Source organism: Python bivittatus, unplaced genomic scaffold (genome assembly GCF_059951505.1).
Source record: "Python bivittatus isolate LINGU-HERP-01145 unplaced genomic scaffold, Pbiv_v1 ctg000730_np1212, whole genome shotgun sequence".
Taxonomy (NCBI): Eukaryota; Metazoa; Chordata; class Lepidosauria; order Squamata; family Pythonidae; genus Python; species Python bivittatus.
In genome coordinates, this window is record NW_028277109.1 from 208,807 (window position 1) to 234,259 (window position 25,453).

Sequence of the window (25,453 nt, forward strand, 5' to 3'; positions counted from 1 at the left end):
CTTGGCTTAGGGAATTTCGACCCGGGTTCAACTTCAATGGCATAGTCCGTTGCCCTGGGGGGCGGGGGGTAGCTGGTCCGACTCTGCCTCACAGCCTCCAAATCCCTGCATTTTCTGGAATCACGTCAGGGCACTCGAACATGCCCTTCTGGGGCGCCCCTATGCTTGCAGCCACTAACGCCACTGCCAAAGCCCTGACCTCAGACTCTTTTTGAACAGTATGAGTCCCATCTTGGAAGATCATGCTACCCGATTCCCAGTCCACTTTTGGATTCCATCATTTCAACCAAGATAACCGCAGTATTAAAGGATGGGCCGCGATCAGGGCCACCAGATATTCCAAAGCCTCTCGGTGAGTCCCTACTCTCATTTCAAATTCTTCAGTGTAGAACTCTACTGGACCCCCTCCCACTGGTGACCCATCCAACTGACTAAACACAATAGGGGTCTTTAGTCTCTGCACCCTCAGTCCAAGTCCATTCACAACGACTGGATTGATTAAGCAATGGGTGCACTTCGAATCTATTAATGCGGTTACATGCGCTCTGTGGGTGGTTCTTAGGGCCTTCAACGTCATCCCGACCACCATAGGACTCACCCCACCCTCTTCCTCCTCTGACTCTGGTTTCATCTCTGCACGCCGCACTTCATCTGCCTGCCTTCGGGCGCACTGAAGATAGGCGGTTGGCATTTCCCACCACCTGATTCTCCTCTTTGGAGGAGTTGCTTTCGATCACCATGGAGCTTTGGAATTCACCTTCTGCACTCGATGCTGCAGTTCCTTTCTTTTCTGCTTTAAGACCCTTCAGAGATTTGGCGGGTGGTTTACTTTTGCTAGTCACCAGGGAGTTTGGGTTTTCGGACAACTCACCGCAAAATGCCGCTGTTCTCTGCATTTGAAGCACGTGTGACCCCCTGGCCATTGATCGGGACCGCTCTCCTTCAGTTTCCCACTTAATGTCTTGGTTAAGATGGTGGGTATCTGTGGGCTGGCACTGGGTCATCGCACAGCCATCCAATCGGCTTCCATTACCACCGCATAGATGATCCATTCCTCCACCGTCTTTGGATTACCCCTGGCCAACATCAACTCCCACAGCCCGGGCTTCAGCCCCTTCTGGAAACAACGCACCTTAACCTGTTCAGGCCAATCCCGGAGTATCCCTGCGAGTCGTCAGAACTCCAGCGCGTAGTCCAATACTGAGTGATTGCCCTGCTTTAAGTCTTCGATGGTGGACCTCGCTTTTAGAACTGCACAGGGATCCTTGAAATGTCTACGTAGAGCCCACACAAACTTGCTAAATTTGGTGAGCTCTTATGTTCTGGCTTCGTGCACTTCCACTAGCCACTCTGCTGCTTGACCTACTAGAACATAGGACACTAAGCCACTTTCTGCGCGTCATTCAGGAACAAATGACCGCGGAGGGCGGAGCTGGCGTCGCGGCGATACGGCGGGCGATCCTGGGCTCCCAGGATCGCAGCCGATATCTCCCCCCCCGGATGGTCCTGATGGACCTAAGCCGTCCCGTAGAGATGGCGATGGCAAAGGGTGTGTCCTGTGGATCTCAGGGACACCGCAAGTCCCAGATTGATCCCAGGAGAAGCTCTTGAAGTCGGCGGAGGAGAGGCAGCCATTTAATGACTGCGAAAGCCGGGACAGCTCCAAAGGAAGAAGAAAGAGAGGGGTGTCAGCCGGGTGAGATGGACCTTTACTATTCAACTATTCTTAGAGAACACCTTAAGTAACTTAAAGAGATTTTTAAAAGTGAAGAAAAGTGGATTAAGCGGCGAGATTGAGCCTTATAAAAAAAAGGGGGGAAAAAATCTTTTCTTTCTAACTTTCCCTTTTTAGTGGAATTGGCAAGATGTTTTTCTTTTAAAAAAATATATTTTTAACTGGACTGGCTTTTTCTTTTCAATACTCAATAACTCTTTATCTTAAGCCTCTTTTTTGACTAAGATTATTGTTCTAAGAAACTTATATTTTTTGATTTTGAAATGGGGAAAGTGGAGTTAAGAGAAAGTAAATGAAAGAAAGTTGCACTGCCATCTAGAGGCTCGATATAGTGTCTTTTTTTTCATTGTGACGTATGCTCAAGGACCCTGGGCTTTCTAAAAAGATAGTGGGATGTGCATGTTTATACAGGTGCCATCCGAATAACTATAAACATGAAAGCGGAGTTGAAAGCCACTTTGAAAATATTCAAGATGGAAAGTTTGAGTTAGTCACAAGAGCCTTGATTAGTGGCAGTAGCTCTTCTTTCTGCTAGAAGCTCTGCTTTGCTCTCTACTCCCCCTCCAGTTGGATTTTTAAAGAGACCTAGCCTTTCCCCTCCTCTTCTTTTTTTTTCTTTTGCTTTTTTTTCTCTTTCTCTTGGCAAGAACAAAGATAAAGAATCCTTTGACTCAATGAAGGTTTATACAAGATAATAGACTATACGAGAAACACAATGCAGAAAAAGATTTTTAAACTATCGAGGATGACTATAAAAAACTGGAAGAAGAGCTGCAGAAATTCCCGCAAAAAAAAGAAAAAAAAAGATATTAAAGCTAAAATGGACTTAATTAAACATAAAACAGGATCAATGGAAACGGAAGAAATAGCACAAGAAATCAGAAACATTAAACAGAATTATTTTGAGGCTTATAAACTGAGAATTAAAAGGGTTAATCAACTGATAAATGAAGAGGGACAGACTTGTTCTTGGTACTGAGGGTGAGAAAAAGATTATGCAAGATTATAATGGAAAATTGTACTAAGAGAATACTTAAGAAGAAGGAGTAAAACAATATTGAAAGAAACTACTCCAGATGCCTAAAGAAAAAATGAGGGGAATACAACAATGATGGAACTGACAGAAGCTTCAAAAAGCAGAATGCTTGAAAGGACATTTATTATTGCTTTCTCTTATCCAATAATATAGAAAAAGGAATAAACAGCTAGATGTTTTGGGATATTGAATGAAAAGGGTGAACTTAAAACTATGCAAGCGCTGGAATAAGGTATAAAACTGAGATATATAGTAAAGAATTGTATTTGATTGTAAATGTTTTAAGAGATTAGACTAAAATTCATACATGGTTGGATATAGTAACATATAGATTTTAAACTAGAGATATTTTTGTTGAAACATGTAGTGAAGAATTATGTTTTGATAGTGGTTAGAACTGTAACTTTTAAGAATTGGAAGAATGAAAAAGTACCTATGGATTAGGAAATTTTATAATAGAAATTTGATATTAATTATTACATATATACACATATAATCGATGGATAAAAATGTACTACTAATCCTATTGAAAGTTAAAATCTCTTGTAATAAATGATTCTATAGACTAGCTATGAATGATTAATAATTGTTAATTGATAAGTATACAAGTATATTTTGAACAGATGATATGAGAATTTAAGATTATGAAAGGGGCACCAACGAGTTGGTAACTGGTTGACACACGGTATAAAATGGAAGATTTTTTTTTTATGCCTTTGTATGTTTTTGTTTGTTTATGTATGTTTTGTGTTTGTTGTAAAGAATAAAAAATTTTATTAAAAAAAAAAAAAAAAGGAACAAATGACCGCAACTCTCCATGCAGTTTGTCACGTGCGTTAAAATGCCCACCAGTTCATTTGGGTCCCCACCATGTTTCATCTCAAGGCCCCAGCACTGGAGTGCATCCCTAGCTGTTGCACTTGCTGAACCGGAGGACCCAACGCTTCCTCATCGCTGGATGCTGCTCCTCCGCGCCTCTTGTTGCTATTCCCCAGTTCTGAAAGGAAATCTCCGGATAGCTGGTCCCAGTCTCCGCCACTCAACATTTTCCTCAGCAACTATCCCAACGACTTCAGCTCTCCTCTCACGGATGTGACTTCTGCCCGTAATTCGCCCACGGTCCCCTTCAAGGTGACGATCTTGGACTTCTATACCTCACTGACAGTCATCGACCATCGATCCAAGAAGGAGACCTCCCGGAACGCCCTGGACTCTCGGGTCTGCTTCCACACCTGACCTTGTGGCCGTCCTTTATCAGATCCCAGTGGTAGCATTGCCACAGGTCTCGACGGCCTGTCCGTCCCCTCCTCCACTCCACCACCACCTCCAAATTTGACGATCTCGTCCTCCATCATGATCGCATTCTTGCCAGCCCTGGTCAAGTTGATACGTTGGATTTTCCTCATCAAGTTTTCACTTTGCATAAAATTCAAAAGAGGAGTTTCAGTAAAATGCGATGAACTGCAGCATTCAGTCCCCCATAAACGGCTCTTGAGACTCCTCTTGAGACTCAGATAAGTTCAAAGAAAGATTCATTTATTGGGAAGTAGTACACAGTCTGCAAAGCATTGATGAAACTAAAAGCCCGTGCATGCCAAATTCTGTTTTACCCCCTTTTCCTTTCACCTCCCACCTTTCTATCCCATAGTCCTTCTTGCGCCTTCCACTGGGTCGCCCCTGGGCTCACGCTGGTACGACCTTGGGCGTTCCTGAGAGACAGACAACAGTCCATCTGTGCTCAATGGCTATTCCTCTAACCCCCTCCCCCACCTTTCTTATAATGGCAGAACCGTTTAGCAAGCTAATTAGCAAAATGTTTAGTTGACTGCGAGGCTTCTGGCAATCTGTTTTCTGCTCCATGCGTTCTTCAACCCAGCAGCGGTTTCAATAGCAAGGTGGGCCTATCAACTTTCTATAAGCCTTATGGTGCAGCTGAGGCTGAGAAGGGAGAACCCGAGCACGTGGAAGGCACTGTGGCCAAACCATGGGGTCTCTGAAATGGGCTTTTCTGGACGGTTTCAACAAAATTACTCCTCGATCCAGTGGATCAGCCCCCCCCCCCCCCCCCGCTGGTTCTAAGCTCTCCTAAACTGCCTTCAGCGTCTGCTAAGTGAAACATTAGCATGTAAAGACTTTAAGGAAAGATAGCATGGCTGGGTGGCTTGTAGGGGGCCCTTCAGAGAGCTGGTTTCCCACTTCCAGCCCAGGACTTTGTATCACTATGTCTTATAACCCTGCATTCTTGGATGCTCACTTTCCTACCTAGCAACCCACCAGGTCTCTGTGACTCGCTTCCTTCTCCAGAGATGTCCAGAGCACAAACAGGGGTCTTGCATTCTGCTCGTGTTTCTATTGCATTTTTTCGACAGTGATGTTTTGTTTCCTGCACATTCAGTAGGTTCCAATTTTCAGCTTGCATCAGGGCTTGTTCTCAGCTGTCTTTTCTGTAATCAGCCATTGCCTGTTTTCCTTCCTCGACAGTTGGCGTGACTTCAAGGAAACCTCTGCCTACATTTCTGCGAGGCAGATATAGTCTATCAGTATTACTACGGGGATGTAATGCATAATGCATTGTTCTTGTTGTTATTGTTGCTATGGCTGGTCGCACAGTCATCCAGATGTTTAGACTGGGTTTGGCATCTTTATCCAACTATCAAGTCCTTCCCAAGGACCTGGGTGGGCCAATGTTATTCTTTGATGGGGTTAAAGGTATTGTTGCAGGATGGAAGCTGTTCCAGATAAAGCTGCCTTTTGCAATGAGCTGTGGGGATTTTGTCAGTGCTGATGGTCTTCAATGGTCCTCCAGATGTTTTGGGATGGCACCCAAGGGGTCTGTTCCTATTGGGACTCTCTCTGCTTTCTTCTGCCACAGTCATTCTGCTTCTCTTTGCAGGTCTTTGTGTTTTGTGATTTTCTCCAGGTCTTTCTCTTCTCCTCTGCTGTCTCCAGGGATTGCAGTGTCTTTTTTGTCTTTCTTGTCAACAACTGTTAAGTCTGGGTGTTGTGTGGCAGGTGCTGGTCTGCTTGGATTCAAAACTCCCAGAGCCCTTTAGCGTCTTCGTTTTCTATGGCTTTGTCTGTTTTGTGGTCCCACCAGTTTTTGCTTGCAGGCAAGTTGTATTTGCAGCCAAGTGGTCCACTGTTTCTTCTTGCCAAAATTTAGCCAAAACTCTCTTGCCACTCGGATCCCAAGGATTTCCCGCCTCTCCGCCCCCAAACGCGTCCGGATCTCTGCCTTTCTCTCTCTAGGGGGGCCCTTCCTTGGACGGCAGGCACCGGGGATCCTTGCAGTGAACCCGGTTCTTCCCTTCAGCGTCTTGCTCCTGTCTTTGGCAGGAATTCCAGGTCGCAACTCGGATCAGGAACCGGCGGGAAGTCCCAGGGCCGGAGGCTGGGCTGGGAGTGCAAGCAACGCAGTACGAGCTGAGCTGGAGACCAGCACCGGGGAGAGCGGTTCTGCACCACGCCAGGGAACCGCCTTTCCCTCCTTGCAAGTCTCCAGGACAGGGTTGCTCAGCCTGGGCAACTCAGAGACGTGTGGACTGGGGAATTCTGGAGTTGAAGTCCACCCGTCTTCAAGTGGCCAGGTTGAGAAACACTGATTCAAACGTTTTAACTTGGTTCCAGGATGCCCAGCTTGTTCTGGCCAATCCCAAGCACCCCCATGGTCAACCTCTGCCTGAGTTTCGTTTGAACAACCATTACTAGCAAAGCCAGGGGGTTCCTGGCCAAGGACAATAGGAGTTGTAGTGCGGCATGTGGGAAGGGCACCTGGTGGCAAAAGGCTGGCTCCACGGGGGTTCCAAAGCCAGGATGGGGTGGAAAGTTGCACCCAGCCAGTTGCAAGGTACGTGTGGCAAACGCTCGCCTCTTGGCTCTGTGTTGGGAGCCTGGCCTGTCCTGGCCACTTTGCCCCCCCACCCCAAGCTGGACTGCTGCAAGGCGCTCTACCCGGGGCTGCCCTTGAAGAGCGTTCAGAGGCGCCAGCTGGGCAGCGAGGGCTGGCACAGGCAGTCCATGGCGTCTCTTTCTGGGCGCAGGAGATACGCTCCTGCCTTGGCTCCCACCTGCCTCCGGGGGCAATTCAGGGTGCTGGCGGTTGCCTTAAAGCTCTCCACGGATGGGGGCCAGGCCACTTATGGGACCGCCTCTCCCTGGTTGTCCCATCCGGTCTGGCAGGAGGGGCCCGTTTGGGGCCCAAGAGCCTTTTCTGCCATGTCCCCTGCCCTCTGGAAAAACAGCCCTGCGGAGATCAGACTGGCCTGACCCTGGTGGCCTTTCAAAGGGCCCCGAAGGACCCATTCTGTGCCCGAGTCTGGGGCCGCAGGTGTGCGATGGACCCCTCTGCAAAAGGGTTCCTGGCCTTTTCAAGCAATTCTTCCTGTCCCTTGTGTGTGGTTGTTGTGTTGTTATTTGGTGTGTGTTTATTGGTGATGCAGGCTGGATAATTGAGAACGGCAAAGAGTATCAAAAGAAGTCCATCCGTGCCCCCTTGATGATGGAAAGACCTTTGATTGTTCACACAACACCCGTTGCACAAGCACAGGGTCCACCTTCCGGTACAGGAAACAGCTCCAGCCCGAGATTCAGAGCTGCTCAGATCCCCGCCCGTTTTAGCCGTGCGAAGCCAGTCCTGGGACCCCCCCAGCCACCCCCCTCCTGCCACCAGAGGCCGATTCCCGCCACCCCCAGATCCCCAGGAGGCCCTTCACCTCCCGGAGGTCAGGAGGAAACCCCTTTGGCCCAGAGAAGCACCCAGATCGGTCCCCCCGGCTCTTTCCAGGAAGGACCTGGCGCCCCTTCGGAGTCCCAGCAGCCCCAGCCTGGAGTCCCCTGGGGTCCTAAGGAAGCTTCAGAGGGCATCCAGTCCACCCCCTCCAGGCCCCCAGAGAAGAGGAGAGCCCGGCTGAGAGTCCTGGGGAGGGCAAAGGAAGGGATGGCCCCTCTGAGCTGGCAGGGGACTCCTGGAGCTGCAGCCCCCAAGACTGAAGGGTCCCCCCTCCCACTGTCAAGTCCAGAAAATCCAAACTCCAATTCAGAAGAATTCTCATGAAACCAGGCCAGGTTCAGATAAATGCTCCTTTATTGGTTGGTACATGCAGCTTGAAGCAAAGCATTGCTAAAACCAGAGCCTGTGTAAAGCTCCCTCTACTTATTTCCCCCCCCCACTACATTGGCGCCAAAATCCTTTCCCACAGACCTGTGGCCTTGTGCATTCCTCCCATTGATAACACAGTTCTTCTCAGCCTTCAGACTACCCCTGTAATAGCAATAACCCAAACTCAGCTATTCCCCCTCCAGATACATTTGGCAGAAGCAAATCCCATTGACTGCTATAACTACCCATTGACTGCTGTAACTGTTTAAAATAACATTTGATTGATGCAGGTTCTGACACCCACTTTCTCCGCTGCTTTCTCTGCTCCGAACTATCTTCTGCATGGGGCGAAATCCAGAGAGGCTCTGCCCGGAGACCGATGACACGGCAGGGGGGAGAATTCCCATTGGTCCCTCTGCTTTTCCAGGCTCTCCCAACGCTGACATTTGAGAGAAAAAACGCTTCCTGCCCCCAATCCAGACCCACCGATTCCGCCTCTGGGGCTGGAAGCATCTGTGTCTGCCTCCTCATTCCCGGGGGTTGCTTGTGGGGCAGGATCCATGGGCTCTGCAGGGGTTCCCCTGCTGCTGCTCCTGGTGGGGGCCCTGTCCCGGATCCCTGGAAGTGAAGGGGGGCAGGAGCCCCCTGGTAAGGACAGGGGTGGGTGGGGGGAAGGCAGCTGGGACCCCCAGGAGTCACCTTGGGGAAGGGGTCGAGGGCAGGAAAGGCGGGAGCCCGCAGGACCCTCGATCTCCGCGTGGCCTCTGCCCCCTCCCTCCTCACCCCCCCCAGGAGGACTGAGAGGGACCCCCTTCCCTGGCTGTGGCCGAGGCGGGGAGGGGGTCGTGGGAAGGCCGCTGACCTGGGTCAGAGTCGGACCTTCCGGCCCCGAACGAGACCCGGATCCGGAGTCCCCGAAGTTTGTCGCCTTGAAGGAGGAAGGAGAAGAAAGTGAAAGAGAAAGAGGGAAATCGCGGCGTTTCCGTTCCTAAATCCACGCAACGAAAAGCCGTAGAAGAAAAAGATGCATTTGGGAAAAAACCTTTTTGCACCTTCAGAAACTTCACTTTTTCTTATGAATCTCCAATGAGAGGCTTTTCAGGTCAGGCAAGAGTTGAATTGAGATCCCTTGTTGGGGGAGCCTCTCAATTGGGAACGGAGAACCAGCCCCCCCCCTAATTCCCCATAGCGGAATCAGTGACTGGAGGGGATGGGGAAACCATGGGGGGGGGACTGAGGAGGGGGGAGGAGGGGGAAAGAGACTGGAGACCCCCTTTTCAGTTGCTCCTGGGGGCTCTTGAGGAAAGGCAGGTAGGAGGGGGAATATTTGGGGGGAGAAGTTTGGGGAAGCCAGGGAAGGTGGGGGGTTCAGGTGAGGGAAGGGCTGGGAGACCCCAGGATCATCAGTCCAGACACCCTCATTGTGCGCCCTCCCCATATTCCCCTCCCCAAGGAAGAGGGAGACCGAGGTATGGATCTTGCTTTCACTGCAGCCCTGAGAGTCTCTGGGTCTCTTCTCCCCCCACCCGCATATTTCCTGCCCTTTGGGGGGAAAAGAGGCCCCACCTGGACCCAACTTTTCCTGCTGAGGGTAGGATGTTCTGCTGCACCGTTTGAGCTTCTGCCTGCCTTTCTCCAGGGTGGGAGGACAGAGAGGGCCCACTAGGAACCTCCTCCCCCTCCCCTTCTCTCCTCCCCCCTCAATCTCCCCCAGGGAGCCACACTGGGACTGACAAACCTCCCCTTCCCTCCTCCACGGGGCGTCTTGAGGTAGCAACAGCCCTGCGGGGTTGGCTGCTGGTGCCAAAGGAAGACGATGGAGCTTCTCCCACTCTGGACAGATTGGGACCCTTCCTCCCCACACCCCCAATGGGGGGGCATGGAGTGGATTGAGCTGGGGGTCTTTTGGCAGGCCCCCCTGTCTCCCCCAGGGATCCCCAGCAAGGAACTGGAGGGGGCTGAGAAAGGGCCCCCCCGGGTCCCCCTTCCAGCTGGGCCCTCCAAAGGCCACCCCTTGGTCTCCCGCAGCAGGTCTCCCCCTCCCCCTTCCCGCATGGGTCCCTCCTCTGCTGACGGCTGGGAACGATGGGCCCTGGAGTCCCTCCTGACAGCCCTCCTCCTCCCCCTCTTCCTTGCAGCCCATTTCTTGCACCAGGCAAAGTCTGACTGCCACTTCTTCAACGGGACGCAGCGGGTCTGGTTCCTGTACAGGTTCTTCCCCGACCGGGAGGAGATTGTCCGCTTTGACAGCGACGTCGGGGAGTTCGTGGCCGTCACCCCTTTGGGGCAGCGCTCGGCCGACCAGTGGAAGAACTGCCAGGACCACCTGCAGTACGAGAGGGCCGCCGTGGACCGCTTCTGCCGAGAGGCCTGCAGGGTGGCCAGCTACGGGGCAGACAAGGCACAGCGTGTCATTGGGCGGAGAAGTGAGTCCGGGGGGGGCGTCTTCCGGGGGGGAAATGCCAGGGCCCCCCTTTCATTCAATCCATTCAGGTTCTTTATTTAACTACTAAAATTCATCTATACATTTTGAAGATGTTTTCACTAAAATTGCCAGATTTTAGAGTTTGAATTTCTGCTGGTTTAAATCTGTTCCTTCCATTTTCTTGTTAAAAGTATTTTCCCATTCAGAAGAATTTTCTTGTAAAAAAAAAGAAAAAAGCATTATCATCACTTTCAGTCTGAAAAAACTGCCTCCTTTTAGCTCTTTTGCAAAGATTTTTAATGATCCAAGATACAAATGTGCTTCCTGGGAAGGAAAAGTCACAAATGTATTATTTATCTGAGCAGCAACCAGACTAGAGGCCAGTTCTTCATTACAAAGAACCAAAATGTTTAAAAATGGAATTGTCTTAAGTGTTATTAACGGTTAGTAAAAAAACCTCATCACTAAGAAAGACTATTAACAACCTACTTACACAAAGCACAAAATAGCCAACTATTGAAAAGAAAAAAATTAAAAATAAGACCCAAACATCTCTTGCAGCCCCCCAGAAGCCGAGGCTGCCGGACGCAGCGCCAGAGACGCCTCTGGGGGGAGAAGGAGGGCGGGTGCCCCGTTTACGAGCCATTCGCCTCCCCCCAAAGTAGCAGAAGATGCAGAAGCATTTTGATTTTTGCGGCCAAAGAGGGAGAGAGACTCAGCCTCGTCTCACCCACTGATGTCTTCCTGGAAGGCCACAAGCTTCATTGCTCTCCCCCAACTCCCTGACCCAAAGGCTGAAGGGTACAAGGACCCAGGACAGACCCCGGGACGCCACCCGAGACCCCCTTCCTGGCTGGATAGAGGGCCCCGCCAGGAAGCTCCTCCCCCTCCCCCTCTTTACTGCCCCTCCAGACCCCCAGCAACTCTTCATCTGCCCCAAGGAGCCCACTGGGACCAACAAACCTCCCCCTCCCGCCTCCAGGGGGCATCTTGAGGGAGCAAAAGCCCTGCAGGGTTGGCCGCTGCTGCCGAAGGAAGGAAAGGGGGTGGAGGGGGGCTGGGCCCTCCAAAGACCACCCTTTGGTCTCCCGCAGCAGGTCTCCCCCTCCCCCTTCCCGCGTGGGTCCCTCCTCTGCTGGCAGCTGGGAGCGATGGGCCCTGGAGTCCCTCCTGATGGTCTTCCTCCTCCTCCTCCTCCTCCCTGCAGCCCATTTCCTGCTCCAGGAGAAGTCCGAGTGCCACTTCTTCAGCGGGACGCAGCGGTGCGATCCCTGTAGAGGTACTTCTACGACCGGCAGGAGTTTGTCTGCTTCGACAGTGATGCCTTCTGCTTCCCTCCGGTGGCCTCGAGGAGGAGGAGGAGGAAGAGGAGGAGGAGGAGGAGGAGGAGGAGGAGGAGGATGCCGGGAGGTTCGTGGCCGTCACCCCGTTGGGGCAGGTGGAGGCTGATTATTATAACAGCTGCCAGGACGACTTGCAGCTCATGGATTCCTTCTGCAGAACTACGAGGCGGCCAAGATGGGGTGGATGGTTGGCCAGAGAAGTGAGTCCGGGAGGGGGGCTTCCCAGGGGGAGATGTCAGGACCTCCCCTTCATTCAATCCATTCAGGTTCCCCCTTATAAAGATTTACTCTGTGATTATTACTGGGCTAAGCCTTTCCCTTCCTTCTCTTCTCTTCCCTTCCCCCTCCGCCTGGTCTGGGGACACCATCCTGCACGGAGAAGGGGTCATCAATGGGGGGCTGGAACGACCCTTCTGCTTTCTCCAGGACAGGGTTGCTCAGCCTGGGCAAGCTGAAGACGTGTGGACTTCAACCCCCAGAATTCCCCAGCCAGCCAACTGGCTCATTAAAGGGCAGGGAGTTAAAGTTAAGGAGCCCCGAAGAGGCAGCCCTCTTCCCCGCTCCCCCCACCCACCCCAGCATCTTCTGAGTGGATGTTCCTCAAGACCTTTTCCTAGGTGTGGCCCCATAAGCTGTTTGTGCATTGTTGCGTTCGTGTATCACAAATTTCCTGTCTCATTCCGGCTTGTTCTGATTTGATTTGAACGTAACGAGGACAGGAGGAAGCGTTATAATTAAGGGTGTGCCAGATGTTCCATCCCGAATCCCAAATCAAAGCCATTGCTGCCCATTGGCCCCATACTGGAGGTCTTGGCGGGGCGTCTGTAGGATGTGGTCGGAGAAGTTGAGATGGCGGATGTAACGTTGTGGTCCAAGCTCCACCTGTTTTCTGTGTGCGCCAGGTGCGTTGGACCACACCCTGCGGACCCCCCAGTCCCGCAGCAGATGCGGATTGCTCAGAAGCCCCCGGCCCTTTTGCAGAACAGACTTTCGCTCTCAGCTGCTCTGCACCCGAGGAAAGGCTCGCTGCGCAGGAGACGACCTCCAGCCGACTGCTGCCGGGACTGTGAAACGAGAGGATCGGCACCACCGGCGAGGGCACGTGTGCAGGCCGCTACCCAGACTTCTCTCTTCGTCTGGCGTTTGCTCGGGTTTTTTGACTCCTTGACTCCTTTCACGCAGCGCTTCTCGACCTCGGCAGCTTTAAGACACGCGGACCTCAACTCAGGCTGGCCGGGGAGTCCTGGGGGCTGAGGCCCACGTGTCCCAAAGCTGCCAAGGGGTTTTCCTTTTGGGTGGGTGGGTGTCCGTATTGACCTGGGATTCCCCAAAAAGGCATTGCGGAGTTTCTCCATCCGTCTCCCGGAAACTCCGAAGGCATAAGAAATCGGAGACACGGGAAGTGCCGCCTTTCCTGTTATGGCCTCTCTCTGGCGACTGAGGCTGGTCTGGTCAATCGTCCCGTGGCCTTTTGGAGACCAAGAATTGCATGGATGTTACCAATGTTTTTGTTTTATAACAATTTCCATGCAACTGATGAGCAGGTGATTTTTCCCAGTTTCTCCACTGGGTGTCACCCACTGTTTTTCGAGGAGGAGGAGGAGGAGGAGGAGGAGGAGGAGGAGGAGGAGGAGGAGGACTCCCCCGTTTCCAGTGGAGGAATATCTGCGACTCTCAGAAATCCCCCCGGATGAGGAATTCTCTCTGGGGCAGGGATGGGGTAAAAACGTCAAGATGGTGACCACCCCTACACCCTGAAAGCTCTGCTTCTCTTCACTCTGCCGCAGCCACCATCTTGACTTTTTTGACTCCTCCAAAGACACCCTGCGAGGCCAGAGACTTTCCCGGGGACTGAATGGAAGCAGGGGGGCTGAAGACCGTTGGAGAAAGAGCAGGGTGCGTCAGAGATCGGATATTCCCACACGGGGCTGGGGTTCATTGTAAATGACTGCAACAACATCCCTCCAGAGAATTTAGTCCAAATTCTCCTTTCCTTGGGAAGAAAAGTGCATTCTTTTCCACCGAAGAAGGGAACTGATACAGGAACATGAAAGAGAATATTTTTCTCCCACCAAACTCAATTCCGGCTCTCCAGGTCAAATGAGATGGACGTGCCGTAAAGCATCGCAGCCTCAATGGGTGGTCCTTCTGAACAAGCCCCCCCACCCGCTTAACGCCACACCTTGCCGGGCAGAAGACTCAGGGGTCTTGCGCTTCAGACCGCCACAGGCTCCTGGCTCTGCAGAATAAATCAGGCTACTCGTGCCAAGACAGAATTTATTCAACCTTCTGGCCCATCCGAATCAGCCACATCTCACCCGAGCTACCAAAGCGTTCCTCAAGCGTGGGGTGCAGAGCAGAGGTGTCGGCAGGCGGGGGGCTTCCTTGCTTCCCCTAGCCTTCCCAGGTGCTTCCCTCACTCTGGGGCTGGAGCGGGCACTTGCAGAGGAAAGCGCGCAGGGAATTGCAGCTCTCGTCGTTCCAGTAGATGTACCCTGGCAGCAAAAAAGGAAGTTGGATCTCCCTTTCGCAGTGGCTCCCAAGCTGTGGCACGACCCAAGGATGACCATGTTTCTGCTGCTGAAATAGCTGTCTTAAACGCCATCACACTGACAGCATGGGAGGGCCATCACTTGTCTGCTCAAGGGCAGCCGATAAGGGAACCCTTGGCTAATAAGTGAGAAACCGCAGGAATTCCACCCTCATGAAGAGTAGGCGCCACATTCGGTTCCCCTCTGCAAGAGATTCCCTGACTCAGCTAAAGCGCGGTTCCCATCTCACAATAGAAAAACTGTTTATCCCCCAGTCCGCACCTACCCAAACCTATCCTCGAATCTGATCCCTCAGATTTCCCGCCTCCCAACCTCAAAAGTGTATAAATTCTATGTTTTCCTATTATTCAGAGTCCCTCTTTCTCTGAAACAGGCACCCAACGATCGGTCATTTAATAAAGTTCAGTTCTTTTCTCCTCGGTGTTGTGCTCCTTCCTCTGCAAAATGTATACACACACACACACACACACACACACACACAAAGAACAGAAAGGTTAAGGTGGAGCTGGTTTCTTTCCTTGGGAGATGATGCTCCCGTAATGATTTCCTAGTCCCAGGTTTGCGGGAATGACGGCTTTCATTCTTCATGGTGTGTCCCCTGGACGTTTTGGGTCCTCTCGGCTGCCCAGAGGGTGGGACGGTCCGAGGGAGGAACCAGAGTTATCGGCTGCCAAGGGGAGCGTGGCAAGATGGGCCAAACTGTCCTCATGCCTTGAAGCCCACCCTCAGCCTCCCCACCACCTCAGCTTACCTGACCAGGACCACAGCTCAGCGCAGTTCTCATTGTGCAAAAAGTTGTTGGGCTCTCCCTGTTTCCAGAGTGTGTAGTCGGTTCTGGAGCCATCGCTCCACCGCCAGACCCGTTGCTGTTGAGTCAGGGAAGCCACGTTAGCCAACTGAGGAGGGGGCTTTGCCTCTGGGGGGCCCAGAGACAGGGATGAAAAGTGGGCAGGTTTCAAGGGGCCGACCAAATAGACAACTCTTCCTCTCTCTCCTTCATCTACCTAGTCAACCTCAGTGGATCTGGAACAGCTAAGCAGGGTTAAACTTGGTGAATGCTTGGATAGGTGACCATCAGGAGATCCAGAGAAAAAAGACTCCAGAAGAAAACTGCCTGGAGGTGCCCATGAAGTCACCAGCAAAGTGTGAGAGCTACTTTGCCTTACGCCCAACTTGGTGGCAGGACCCGGATCAAAGTTATTGAGTCCTTGGGTGGGGGACCACCAGCAAAACCCCAGGGCTACAGGTGGCCCTTGGGAACTGAAAAGCACCCGGGAAACTTTTCTGGAGGGGGTGGGTGGGGAAACCTCCTTCTGCGTTGTTCCCAGAAATGACATTTGTGTTCACAAAGTCGCCAGGAACTCCACTCCAGGGAAACTTCCCTTCTTCCTATAGGAGCGAGCATTTCTCAAGGATTGACAGCGCAACAGAGCACAAGAGGAAAGGCCAAAGGAGCAGAAGCTGAGTAAAATAAAGAAGGGGGAGGAAAGAATAACGCCCCCAGGCCAGCCCCGCAGCCCCCAGGTAATTGCCCACCAGAGTTTCATCAAGGTTTAGAGGCCATCCAAGGGGTCAAAAAGGGGAAGGCGGACAGAAGGCGGAGGAGCTGCAGGCGCGAGAAAGCCTTGCCCTGAGATGGAGCTCGGAGAGGATCGTCCCTTTGGGGCTCTGAAGACAGCCATCACTTCCTGCGCTGGGCAGGATAGAGAGACAGCATTGGAGTAAATCCTTCGAAAGCCCCTTAGAAAGGGTAAAAACGGGTTGATGAGCAACAGCAACAGAAAGGGACCTACTTTCTTTGGATCCCTCAGTCCGATCCAGACATTGATAAAGCTGAGATGCCGGGAGACATACTTGGCCAAATGAAGCGACTCTGCCGCATCATGGATGGAGGCCAGGTGGCAGCCCGTCTTCTGGTCCACACAGAACATCTGGAAGAGGGACAACAGAGAAAGGCGCTTGTTCAGCGGAGAAGAAACATGCGTGTGTGTTTGTGCACGTGAGAAAAGAGCAGGCGTCTGATCGCAAGATCATAGCCACCATCTTGACTTTGTTGACCTCCCGCAGACGCCCTCGCTGGTCAATGCGGCTCTTGAGCAATTCCTGACGTTGATTCACGAGTTAAAATATTTGCCCCCACAACTAAGACTCCAGACTGAACTCAGGATCAGTGATGGGCCAGTGGACTCTACGGCCCCGCTACCCCTGCTTACTGTCTATGGAGTCCTCACTGAGCAGAGGAGAGTCCTTTAAATGGGCTGCGAGGAAGAGTCCGTGGAACACTTGCCTTGGGACTATCCTAAAATCTTGGTCTCTGCTGCATCCTGATGCACCCAGTCTGGTGGCCCTCCAGGGCCCCCTTGACAGGTCTTAAGCCCACAAGAGCGGATGTGGGTGCTGGGCCAGGGCTCTGACTAGATCCTCCTCTGCCCAGGCTGGGCACGGGCACACAGCACTCCTCACCTCTGCATTGCTCCAAGTACTGACTCTCAGGAAGATCTTGTAGCAAGAATTGTTGTAGGTGAGCCAACCGGAGGAACAAGAGTTTGGAGCTCCAGTTGCTGTGTGGGAAGAGAGAAAGCCCAGTGAGAGAGTGGCGAGGAGGAGGAGGAGGAGGAGGAGGAGAGAGCTGGGTCTGCAGAACATGCCTCTCCTGCTGAGCTGCAACCCCTTTGACCACAGTAAATTGAGGCTTTCTTGGGTTTCAGAGTGTCCAAAGCTCGCTTGGGTGAGCCTCGGTTAACTTCCCTGAAGCTGCACGTCCTGTGCGAACGAGCCTGGCCGCGTCGGTCGGTTCACCCTTCAGCGAACCGTGCAAAGCCAGAAAACGGGTTCCTTCCAGAACCAGGCTGAGCCTCTTTGACCTCCGCACGGCTTCCTATGTGGGGAAGGGGCTTCTCTGGAGTGGATCCCGTGGAGAGCAATCCCTAGCAAGGGGGGTGGCGGTGGGGGGCTCACTCTACCCTTAATGATAAAAGCATGGATCTTTCACCCAGGTTTTAACTGTTTAGCCATGTCATGTTCAGCCTGAATCTGAATTTTGATTGTTTGTACTAATTTTCCTCTGTTTTATATTGTGCGAAAAGGGAGGATCTAAACTCTGCAATCAACCAAACCCGAATGAAAGCAAATTCAGCCCCTGAGGGCCAAATCAGGGAGGGGTTCAGATGCAAGAGCCTTGGCCTCGAGGGTGCAGGGACCCAACCCGAACTTACCACTTAGGGGGAGAGCCACGAGCAGCAGGCCCAGGCGCACGAAGGCGAAACGCCCCATGGTCTTCCTTCCTTTCCTGCAGAGAGGAGCAAAGAGCGGGGAACTGGAAGCGGAGCGAGGAAAGGGCCCCTCAGGAAGGAGAAGGAGGGTCCCACCTCCAGCTGGGGGCCAAGCTGGGGGTCCCACACTTTGTCTCGCCGAGCCAGACCCCGTTGCTTGATATCCGGTCCTGCGGTGGCTCTGCTGGGGTCGCAGTGGATCCTGCGCTGCTGCACAACAGCTGGGCCCTCCCTAAGAAAGGGAGGGTCTCTGGATCTCTCTCTCTCCCCCATGGGTCCCCCGAGAGATCCCTCGCTCCCTGCCCGAGGGACCCTCGTGAGATCCCCTGCTGGGCCTGGGCTTTGCCCGCAGCCGCCCTCCAGAGGACCCCTCTGGTGGAGAGAGTCAGCCGGGCTCACCTGCTGCAGGTGCCTCCCGCCAGGTCCCAGGTGGAGAGGGGCACTCCCCTGTCCCTCGGCCTCTGCGGCTGGCAACTCTGCTGCAGAGTCAATGGGGGCATTTATAGGCAGGGCGAGGGGTGGATTTCTTGGGGGGGAGGGAGGGAGAGGTTGCTTTTTGGTCTGACAACCAGGAAACGTCTTGTTTGCACAAAAGAACTGTAATCCGACTTTAATCCTCACGTTCTACGAGGATGGGGGTCATGGAGAGAATCCTGCACAGAGAAGGGTCCTCGAGGCCATCCAGCCCAGCCCAGCCCCTGTTCAGTGGAGGAATCCAGAGGAGAGCACCGAGGGACTCCTCCCCTCGAAGGCCCCAGCCAATGGGACCCCCCATCCCTCCATTGGGCCTCGGTGCTGCTGCTGACGGGCTCCCATGGTGAGCAACTTTTCCAAACTTTCGGTCAGAACTTGCACCGAAAAACAGCTCCTGGCATTCTCCTAGGCGAGGGCTTCCCTGGATTCACCCTTAAGGAGATGTGATCGTGTCTTCATCTTCATTTGTACACTCTGCGCAATTAACAGTAGGGTTTGAAGAAAGGCTGAACCCCAAACCACCCGACTCAAGGAGCGCCCCCGTCTCCCAATGGCACTTCATACGCCCCCTTCCATTTGGACCGAGGGACCCCCCCCCTTTTGGCTTGGTGCAGCTGCAGCAAGCAGACAGTCGCCCTCCTGGCTGGCTCTGCGCGACACCACGGAACAGAATTACAGCCACTGCAATGAATTACTAAGGGTTGCGGTTGTGTTAAAGCAGCTGGAGGGATTTCTTAGGGCTGATCGAGCCTGTTGCATGGATTGGGTTGATGTTTGTGGGTGTGAGAGGCTCGGCAGGGGCACTTTTCAGGGTTTAGCTCCCTTTCGAAGCCTTCATGGAAGCAGCTCATTTTATTTATTGATTTCTTACAGTTTTAAACTGCCCAATGGTTCAAGCTGGACAGCTTACAATAAAATATGCTATGAATACAATCTGAATAAAAACACAGAAGATACGGGACTCCTCCCCCACATCCTTATCTGCCACACGTACAGCATGGATGTGTCCGTCGGGACCCGCCCAGTGGCGAAACGTCCTTCACAAAAGAGACGAAGGGACGAGGGCGCTTGTAAAGCAGCCTCTTGCACCACTGCCGTTCAGCGGGACGTGGAGCTGGCTCCCCTGATTGCTTGCCCCGGGTCAGAGGCTCAGAGGCTCAGAGGCTCATAGCATTGCGGACCTGGGGTTACTGCCCATTATTCTGGAGATGGGAGGGCGGATCGGGTCCACCCTCTGCAGGGGCAGGCAAATCAGTTCGACCATCCTTGAAGCCTCTTCTGATGAACCTCCAAGGTGGAGAACCCTCCACTGCGGAGGGAGAGTCTTCCACTGTTGGACAGATCTTCCTGTCAGGGAGTATTTCCTCGTGTTGGAAAGAAATCTAAGTAGCCACCACCATTATTTCTAGTCCTAGTTGCCAGAGGAAAATGCATGCTAGGAAAACCTTCCTGACGTTGCCACCCCGGGGCCCAACTGAACTCCTTGGGGTGACAGAGGCAACTGAGATGCCATTTCTTCACAAACTTGGGCCTCCTAACCGGGATCCCCAACTCTCCCAGAGCAGCGGTTCAGCCGGTTGGTTGGCAAGCTCAGTGTCGACAACCAAAAAGAGAGAGCACTGCAGAGCATTGACACCCAGTGCCGTGAGGCAAAAGTTGCCTCCTTCCCCTTGGAAAGAAAACAGGGAAGAAGAAGAGCAGAAGGAACAAGGAAGTGAGTTCTTTAAACAATGCAAGGCTGGATCGGCTGGGTCACCAAATATCATTTGTGGCAATGACCGGCTCGAAACTCTGCCCATGCCACGTCGCAAAATGTTTTGCATAAACCCACTTATGTCACCGTATGTGTTGGCACATACAGAGATGCACACACACACACGCCAATTTATAATCCTATATCTGTCAACAGAAGAATATGCATTTATTTGTGCTTCCCGGTCTCCCAGTCCCCAAAGTGATGGAACAGACCAAGAGATGAATAATTGCAACTGAAGCCACCTTTGGCAGTGGGACCAGCTCTTCCCTAAGCTCAGACCTGAAACATGTGCACGTGATGAGTTAACCGCTTACTAGTTTACCCAACCATCTTTCATTGTGAATGCAAGAACACCCCCCCGAAAGCTTCCCCTGCTTTTTTTCTCACTGAGCATTTTCAAGGCTCCTGAGGACCTTAGATTCTCCCCCTTTCCTGCATTTGTTCAAAGCTTGATGGTTTTGATTGTCTTCTCCAAGTGGAACCTGCCCATCCTGTAAGATCTAGTAGAGGGGCTTTTTTGGATCTGGACCTGTAAGGAGTGTCAACACCAGCAAACATCCTGGATTCAACACCAGGATGAATCATAGAATGATAGAATGATAAGGCCTTGGATGTCTGCTAGTCCAGGAATCCTCACACCATCCAAGACAAAGGGCTCTCCAAGCCCTGCTTTAAAATCTCCAGTGAGGGAGCCTCCATGTCTCAAGGAGACCGGCCGGTCCACTGTTTCATAGTCCTCATAGGGTTGGAAGCCTCTGAGCCTTCTCCCTGTCAGCCCCCCTCCCCTGGAAGCCCATATCCCCAGGATAGGAGGTGCCACTTCCTTGTTATTCTTGTGGTGACCATCAAGAATTGGTGTTTGGACTTCCGGGGACGTAACAGCAGACCGTAGGTGCCTCCGCTTTTGTGGAGCTGACGACTGCAGCAACAAGTGGAGCCAGTGAATGGATCAGCTCCTTGGAACCCCCCTCCGGATCAAGGAGAGGACAAGGATCATCCATAAGTGTGCTCCATGCAAAATCTCCCTGAGAAGAGAACGTAAAATTGCGATCTCCAGCGGGTCTGAGAGTTCTTGGAGCCGGGGAAAAAACATTGTGCCCAAGCCGCAGGTTTGCGTCTTTCAAAAAGACGCTGGGTTCGCCTACTTCCTCTCTTAGTTACTTTAGGAAGCTGCTTTTTATTGATTTCTTAGAAGTTGAGAACCTTCCGAAGGGTAAGTTTTATTTTGCTGGGAGAATCTCCTTCTAGCCTAAATGAAAGAAGCTCCATCTAAGTGTGAGGATTAAAAAGAAAAGGTTTACTTTTTGGAAACAGCAAAAACGAGACTAGAATGTGGATTTTGGAAAGTTAAGGGCCTAGAATATTTCCTGTGGGGTGCTTAAAACTTTATGAAAGAATATGTGAAGTTTCTGAAATTAACGGTAAGAAATCCTCCTGTGGGAAAGTTTTGTTGACTGGAAAATAAACAGATGATAAGAGGGGACTTGAAGATTGTCTAGAGGGAACCAGAGAAAACAAAAAATTACAATTAAAGGAGAAGAGACCCATTAATACAATAGACCAATACTCTTTGACTATAGAAGAAATTAAGGCTGTTTGGGAAGAATGTACTCAGAAGTTACTTACAAGATTGTCTGATATTATAACAGAGGATATAGAAGAACAACAGATTTTACTGGACAAGACAGAGACTGAGGCTGATTTGAATGTGGATTTGGAGCTTTAAAAAATGCCAGAGTATAAGAGTGATATGGAAAAAGATGCCAAAATGGGTTTACAAATGAAACCTTCTGATGCTATAATAATTAAAGGGGACATACAAATAATAAATCAGAAGAGTGACTTGGAAAGCCTTCTTATTTTGGATTTACAAAAAGAATATGTTAAACCAAGGAAGCTGTTTCTCAGAGGAGACAAAGAGAAAATTATAAGAAATCGACTTGTGGGACATTATGTGGCAGGATTAAAAATCAAGTTTTTTAAAAGGAAACAGGAGGATTACAAAGTGAACTTATCAGACTACGGTTAAAATATATGGTGTGGTTTCTGGTAGCCACTAATGGGATTTCTTTTTGACCAGGACTGAATGACGAGGTTTTGAGGATCAGTTTATAAGTGGAGAGAGATTTCTTTTGCTTTACTTCTTAGACAAAGTGACAAGTCAGATTACAAAATGGATTTTTTTGATTAAGGCTAAAAGACATGTGTTACTATTTTCAGTAGCTCTTAATAGACTTTGTCTGATGAGGATTGAATGATGAGTTTTTATACTTGGATTACTGATGAGGGAGGAGATACGGGCAGAAGAGATCTTTTTTCTTACTGAAATATTAGAGAAGGTATTCAGTTACTGAAATTGTTTATACCTGTCCGGAGGGAGGGGCGAGTCGTCTTTTATATATTCTCTTTTTCTTTTCTTTTTTCTATCTCTTTGCACTTCTCTTTTTCTTTACTTTTTATATTTTCTTTAGTTTGTATTAGTTGTTTATCTTTGTACTTGTAAACTCTAATGAAATTATTATTTTAAAAAAAGACTTGGGTGTTTGGAAGGGCTTTGGGGGATGGCAAAGATACTCCAGTGTCTCCTGCGACTCTTGGGGTAGTAGCGGGGTTCAATAATGATTGTCCTGCCGGACCGTTCTGTTTTAATTTCAGTTGCATTGTTGACTCTTGGCCTTAATTGCGTTCGGTCCAATTATTAGATCGTGGAATGTCCACTTCTTTCATGCTATATTCTTAGATAATAAATCACGTTTAGGTAGGAAAGCTGAGCTATGTGTCAGAACAAGATGACCTTGCCTGATCTGGAAGATTAAACAGGATTTGCTCTGGTTCCTGCTGTGATGGAAAAACAAGAAAACAAAGCTGGAAACTCTGCCCCCCTCCCCCTTGCCTCTCCTGCACCGAACCCTTTCCTCCATTCTTCTGCCTCTCTGCCCCCCCTCCCAATCGCTTGCACATGTAAAACAGGACCAGCCCCAGGCCATGGCATGACCCAAGGAGGACCATATTTCTGCTGCTGAAATAGCTCTCTTAACGCCATCACACTGAAACAACGAGAGGGCCATCCCCTGTCCCGCTTAAGGATTTGTCCAAGGAGGAATCCTTTGTGGACCAGGTGAGAAACCGTAGGAATTCCCTTTGTATTAACCTTCCCTTCTCCTCAGCAATGCAACCCTTGACTCAGCTGCCTTATTACCAAAGTGAGGTGTTTGTTTCACCATAGAAAACTGCTTGTCCCCTGTTTAACACCTCTCCAAAACTTGCCCGCCACTCAGATCCCAAGGATTTCCTGCCTCTCAACCTCCAAGTATATCAGGATCTCTGCCTTTCTCTTGCTCCGCGTCCCCCTTTCCTGGAAAGCAGACACCCAGGGATCCTTGCAGTAAACCCAGTTCTTCTCCTCAGCGTTGTCCTCCTGTCTTTGGCAGAAATTCCACAACAGTTTTGGTGTCAGGAGTGGGATCCAGCGATCTACTCTGGCGAGTTCTGGCTACAGTTGAGATCGGGTTTCCATGGGATCCTCTGCCTCCCTTCCTCCCTTGGGTCAGCACTCCCCAGAGCGCCGCCTGGGTCAGCCCCTGAGGAGAAAGCCAAGAGGTTGCCAAGACAGCACCGGTAGGTAAGAATGGCGGCCGGTTCAAGTTGCCACCAGGGTCATTTTGTGCACCAGGAGCTTGTGTGCATGGTTTAGGTGGCAATTGCTGGGCCTGTCACTCCCCTTCCCAGCGGGACTCAGGCAGGGGCTGGAGGACGGTGCCAGGGTTCCCAAGGCTCTGCCGGTTCTCCTTCCAAGCAGGGCCCAGCAGGAGCAAGAGAGAAGGTTTGGGAGGAAGCAGAGCCAACCAGCTTTGTGAGGTGAGTCCAGCTGGGGTGGCTGCCCGGGCCAAAGTAGAGTAATTGGATCCAGGTTGTCCGGAGTTGTATGTGCATGTGTTGTTTGTGAGTCTGTGTGTTATTTGTGAGCTCCTTTCTTGTCTCCTTTTCTTGCTCCGTGCAGTCGCACCTGGGACTCCCCAGGTGGATTTCTTAGAAAGCAAGGGCACGGAGCAGCTCTTTCTTTCTCTCCTTTTCTCTCCCCCCAAGGAAAACCAAATAAATAAATAAATAAGAGGAGACTATGGGAAAAAGGCAGTCCAAATGAGGCAGCTGCTTTGACGGAAGCTTTTTCCACACTCCACACCCTTGTATGGTGTTTCTCCCATGTGGACCCTTCTGTGGCAAGTCAGTTCACGGCTCCCCCTTAAACCTTTTTCCACACTCGACACATTCATATGGTTTCTCCCCAGTGTGGGTCCTCCTACGGGAAGTAAGTTGATACCTCCACAAGAAACCCTTTCCACATTCCATACATTCATATGGTTTCTCCCCGGGTGGATCCTTTCATGGTAGGCAAGCTGACTGTTCCTTCTGAAGCTCTTTCCACATTTCATGCATTTATACCGTCTCTTGCCTAAGTGGACCTTTTTATGGGAACTAAGTTCACTGCTTCTCCTGAAGCTCTTCCTACACTCTACACATTTACATGGATTCTCCCCTGTGTGGACCCTTTGTTGGGAAGTCAATATTAATTTTATAGCCAAAAGGCCCCCAAACAGGTCACAAATATAATCTAGACTTGACATTGAATAAAACAATTTAACAAATAAAATATTTAATAAATATTACATGATACACTTAAAGGCCCAACTCATTGATTTGTTACTAAGAACCTTGTCTTTATAGCCACAGTTAAAAATCTGGCTGTTGCCGCTGTGATCTCAGGATTTTCATCTGCAAGTGAAATTTTTACATACTCACAAGTATCCCTTCCTGGTTTAGATTTTAAAATAGGCCAGAAGGCTTCCTGCCGAAGACTCTTATAAAATTCACAATACAGTAAAAGGTGATCCACTGTTTCCGGATCAGGATCATTACAGGGACAAAATCTTTGAGAGGTGGGAATTGTTTGAAATCTACCGTATTGCATATTTGATGGCCACGCATTTAATCTGGCTCTTGAGAAAGCCATTCTGCATTTACTTATATAGAAGCTATCCAAATATTTAGGGAGTTGAGAAATATGTCTGTAATTAATGCCAAAAGTTACAGGGGAACACGATGCTTTGGCTGTGGCCATTCATTCCTGTACTGAGTTATTCCATAATCTTTGTCTGACACAATGACATGCTGATGACATACCCCTGGAGAATAACTAATCAGGATCCATGCCAATCTGAGTTATCCTTTGAGTCACTTGTTTAAACCACATATCTACAAAAGATTCATTTGGAATTTCCTGAAGCAATACTTCCTTATTTTTAAAAACATATATTTGCAACCCAAACTTAACAGTGCTTAACCAGGCCTTTGTTTTCAAAGGGCATCGCCCAGTTTCCAAGAGAAATACAGAATTTGGCACGCAGCTTGGGACACTTAAAAGAGATCTTAAACATTCTGCCTGCAATTGTGTTATGTTATTATTGGCAAATGTGACCCAGATTGGAGCTCCATATAGGATTTGTGATGCAATTCTGGCACTGAAAACTTTTAGTGCTGTGGGAAGAAATCTTCCTCCTTTTGAGTAAACATATCGCAGCAAGGCCATCATAGTAGGTTTGGCTTTCAGAAGTATCGCCTTACAATGAAGTTGCCAGGTTAGACCATGGTTAAATAAAGTGCCCAGATAACTACAATTCTCTACTTGTGCTATTATATGATATTGAATTTTCTAGATATACTTTTTAACTTTTTTTCCAGAAACCAACATTTTAGTTTTATTG

The 25,453-nt window shown here is 50.5% G+C and overlaps 2 protein-coding genes across 2 annotated transcripts; one reads left to right on the forward strand and one right to left on the reverse strand.

Annotated features, from left to right (window-relative positions):
* Positions 1 to 8,840: 8,840 nt before the first annotated feature.
* On the forward strand, positions 8,841 to 13,212 carry LOC148213984 (uncharacterized). The gene is made up of 3 exons (XM_088129032.1): positions 8,841 to 8,971; positions 10,008 to 10,295; positions 11,502 to 13,212. Exons 1-3 carry the CDS (start codon positions 8,956 to 8,958, stop codon positions 11,741 to 11,743), a joined length of 546 nt encoding a protein of 181 aa, XP_087985158.1. The 5' UTR covers positions 8,841 to 8,955; the 3' UTR covers positions 11,744 to 13,212.
* Positions 13,213 to 13,681: 469 nt separating this feature from the next.
* On the reverse strand, positions 13,682 to 17,462 carry LOC148213985 (C-type lectin lectoxin-Thr1-like). Its single transcript, XM_088129018.1, has 5 exons — positions 17,405 to 17,462; positions 16,653 to 16,750; positions 15,983 to 16,120; positions 14,941 to 15,055; positions 13,682 to 14,132 (listed from the first exon to the last, which is right to left on the reverse strand). Exons 1-5 carry the CDS (start codon positions 17,460 to 17,462, stop codon positions 14,032 to 14,034), a joined length of 510 nt encoding a protein of 169 aa, XP_087985144.1. The 3' UTR covers positions 13,682 to 14,031.
* Positions 17,463 to 25,453: the final 7,991 nt, after the last annotated feature.

What these genes read in the sequence shown, in the direction of transcription:
- LOC148213985 (XM_088129018.1), bottom strand. Translation starts at nt 17,462, where the DNA reads ATGGGGCGTTTCGCCTTCGTGCGCCTGGGCCTGCTGCTCGTGGCTCTC. An exon ending in GACTGAGGGATCCAAAGAAA is followed by an intron (nt 15,056 to 15,982) that starts GTAGGTCCCTTT and finishes CTGACTCAACAG; the next exon opens with CAACGGGTCTGGCGGTGGAG. An exon ending in TGAGCTGTGGTCCTGGTCAG is followed by an intron (nt 14,133 to 14,940) that starts GTAAGCTGAGGT and finishes TTTTGCTGCCAG; the next exon opens with GGTACATCTACTGGAACGAC.
- LOC148213984 (XM_088129032.1), top strand. An exon ending in GCGTGTCATTGGGCGGAGAA is followed by an intron (nt 10,296 to 11,501) that starts GTGAGTCCGGGG and finishes TCCTCCCTGCAG; the next exon opens with CCCATTTCCTGCTCCAGGAG.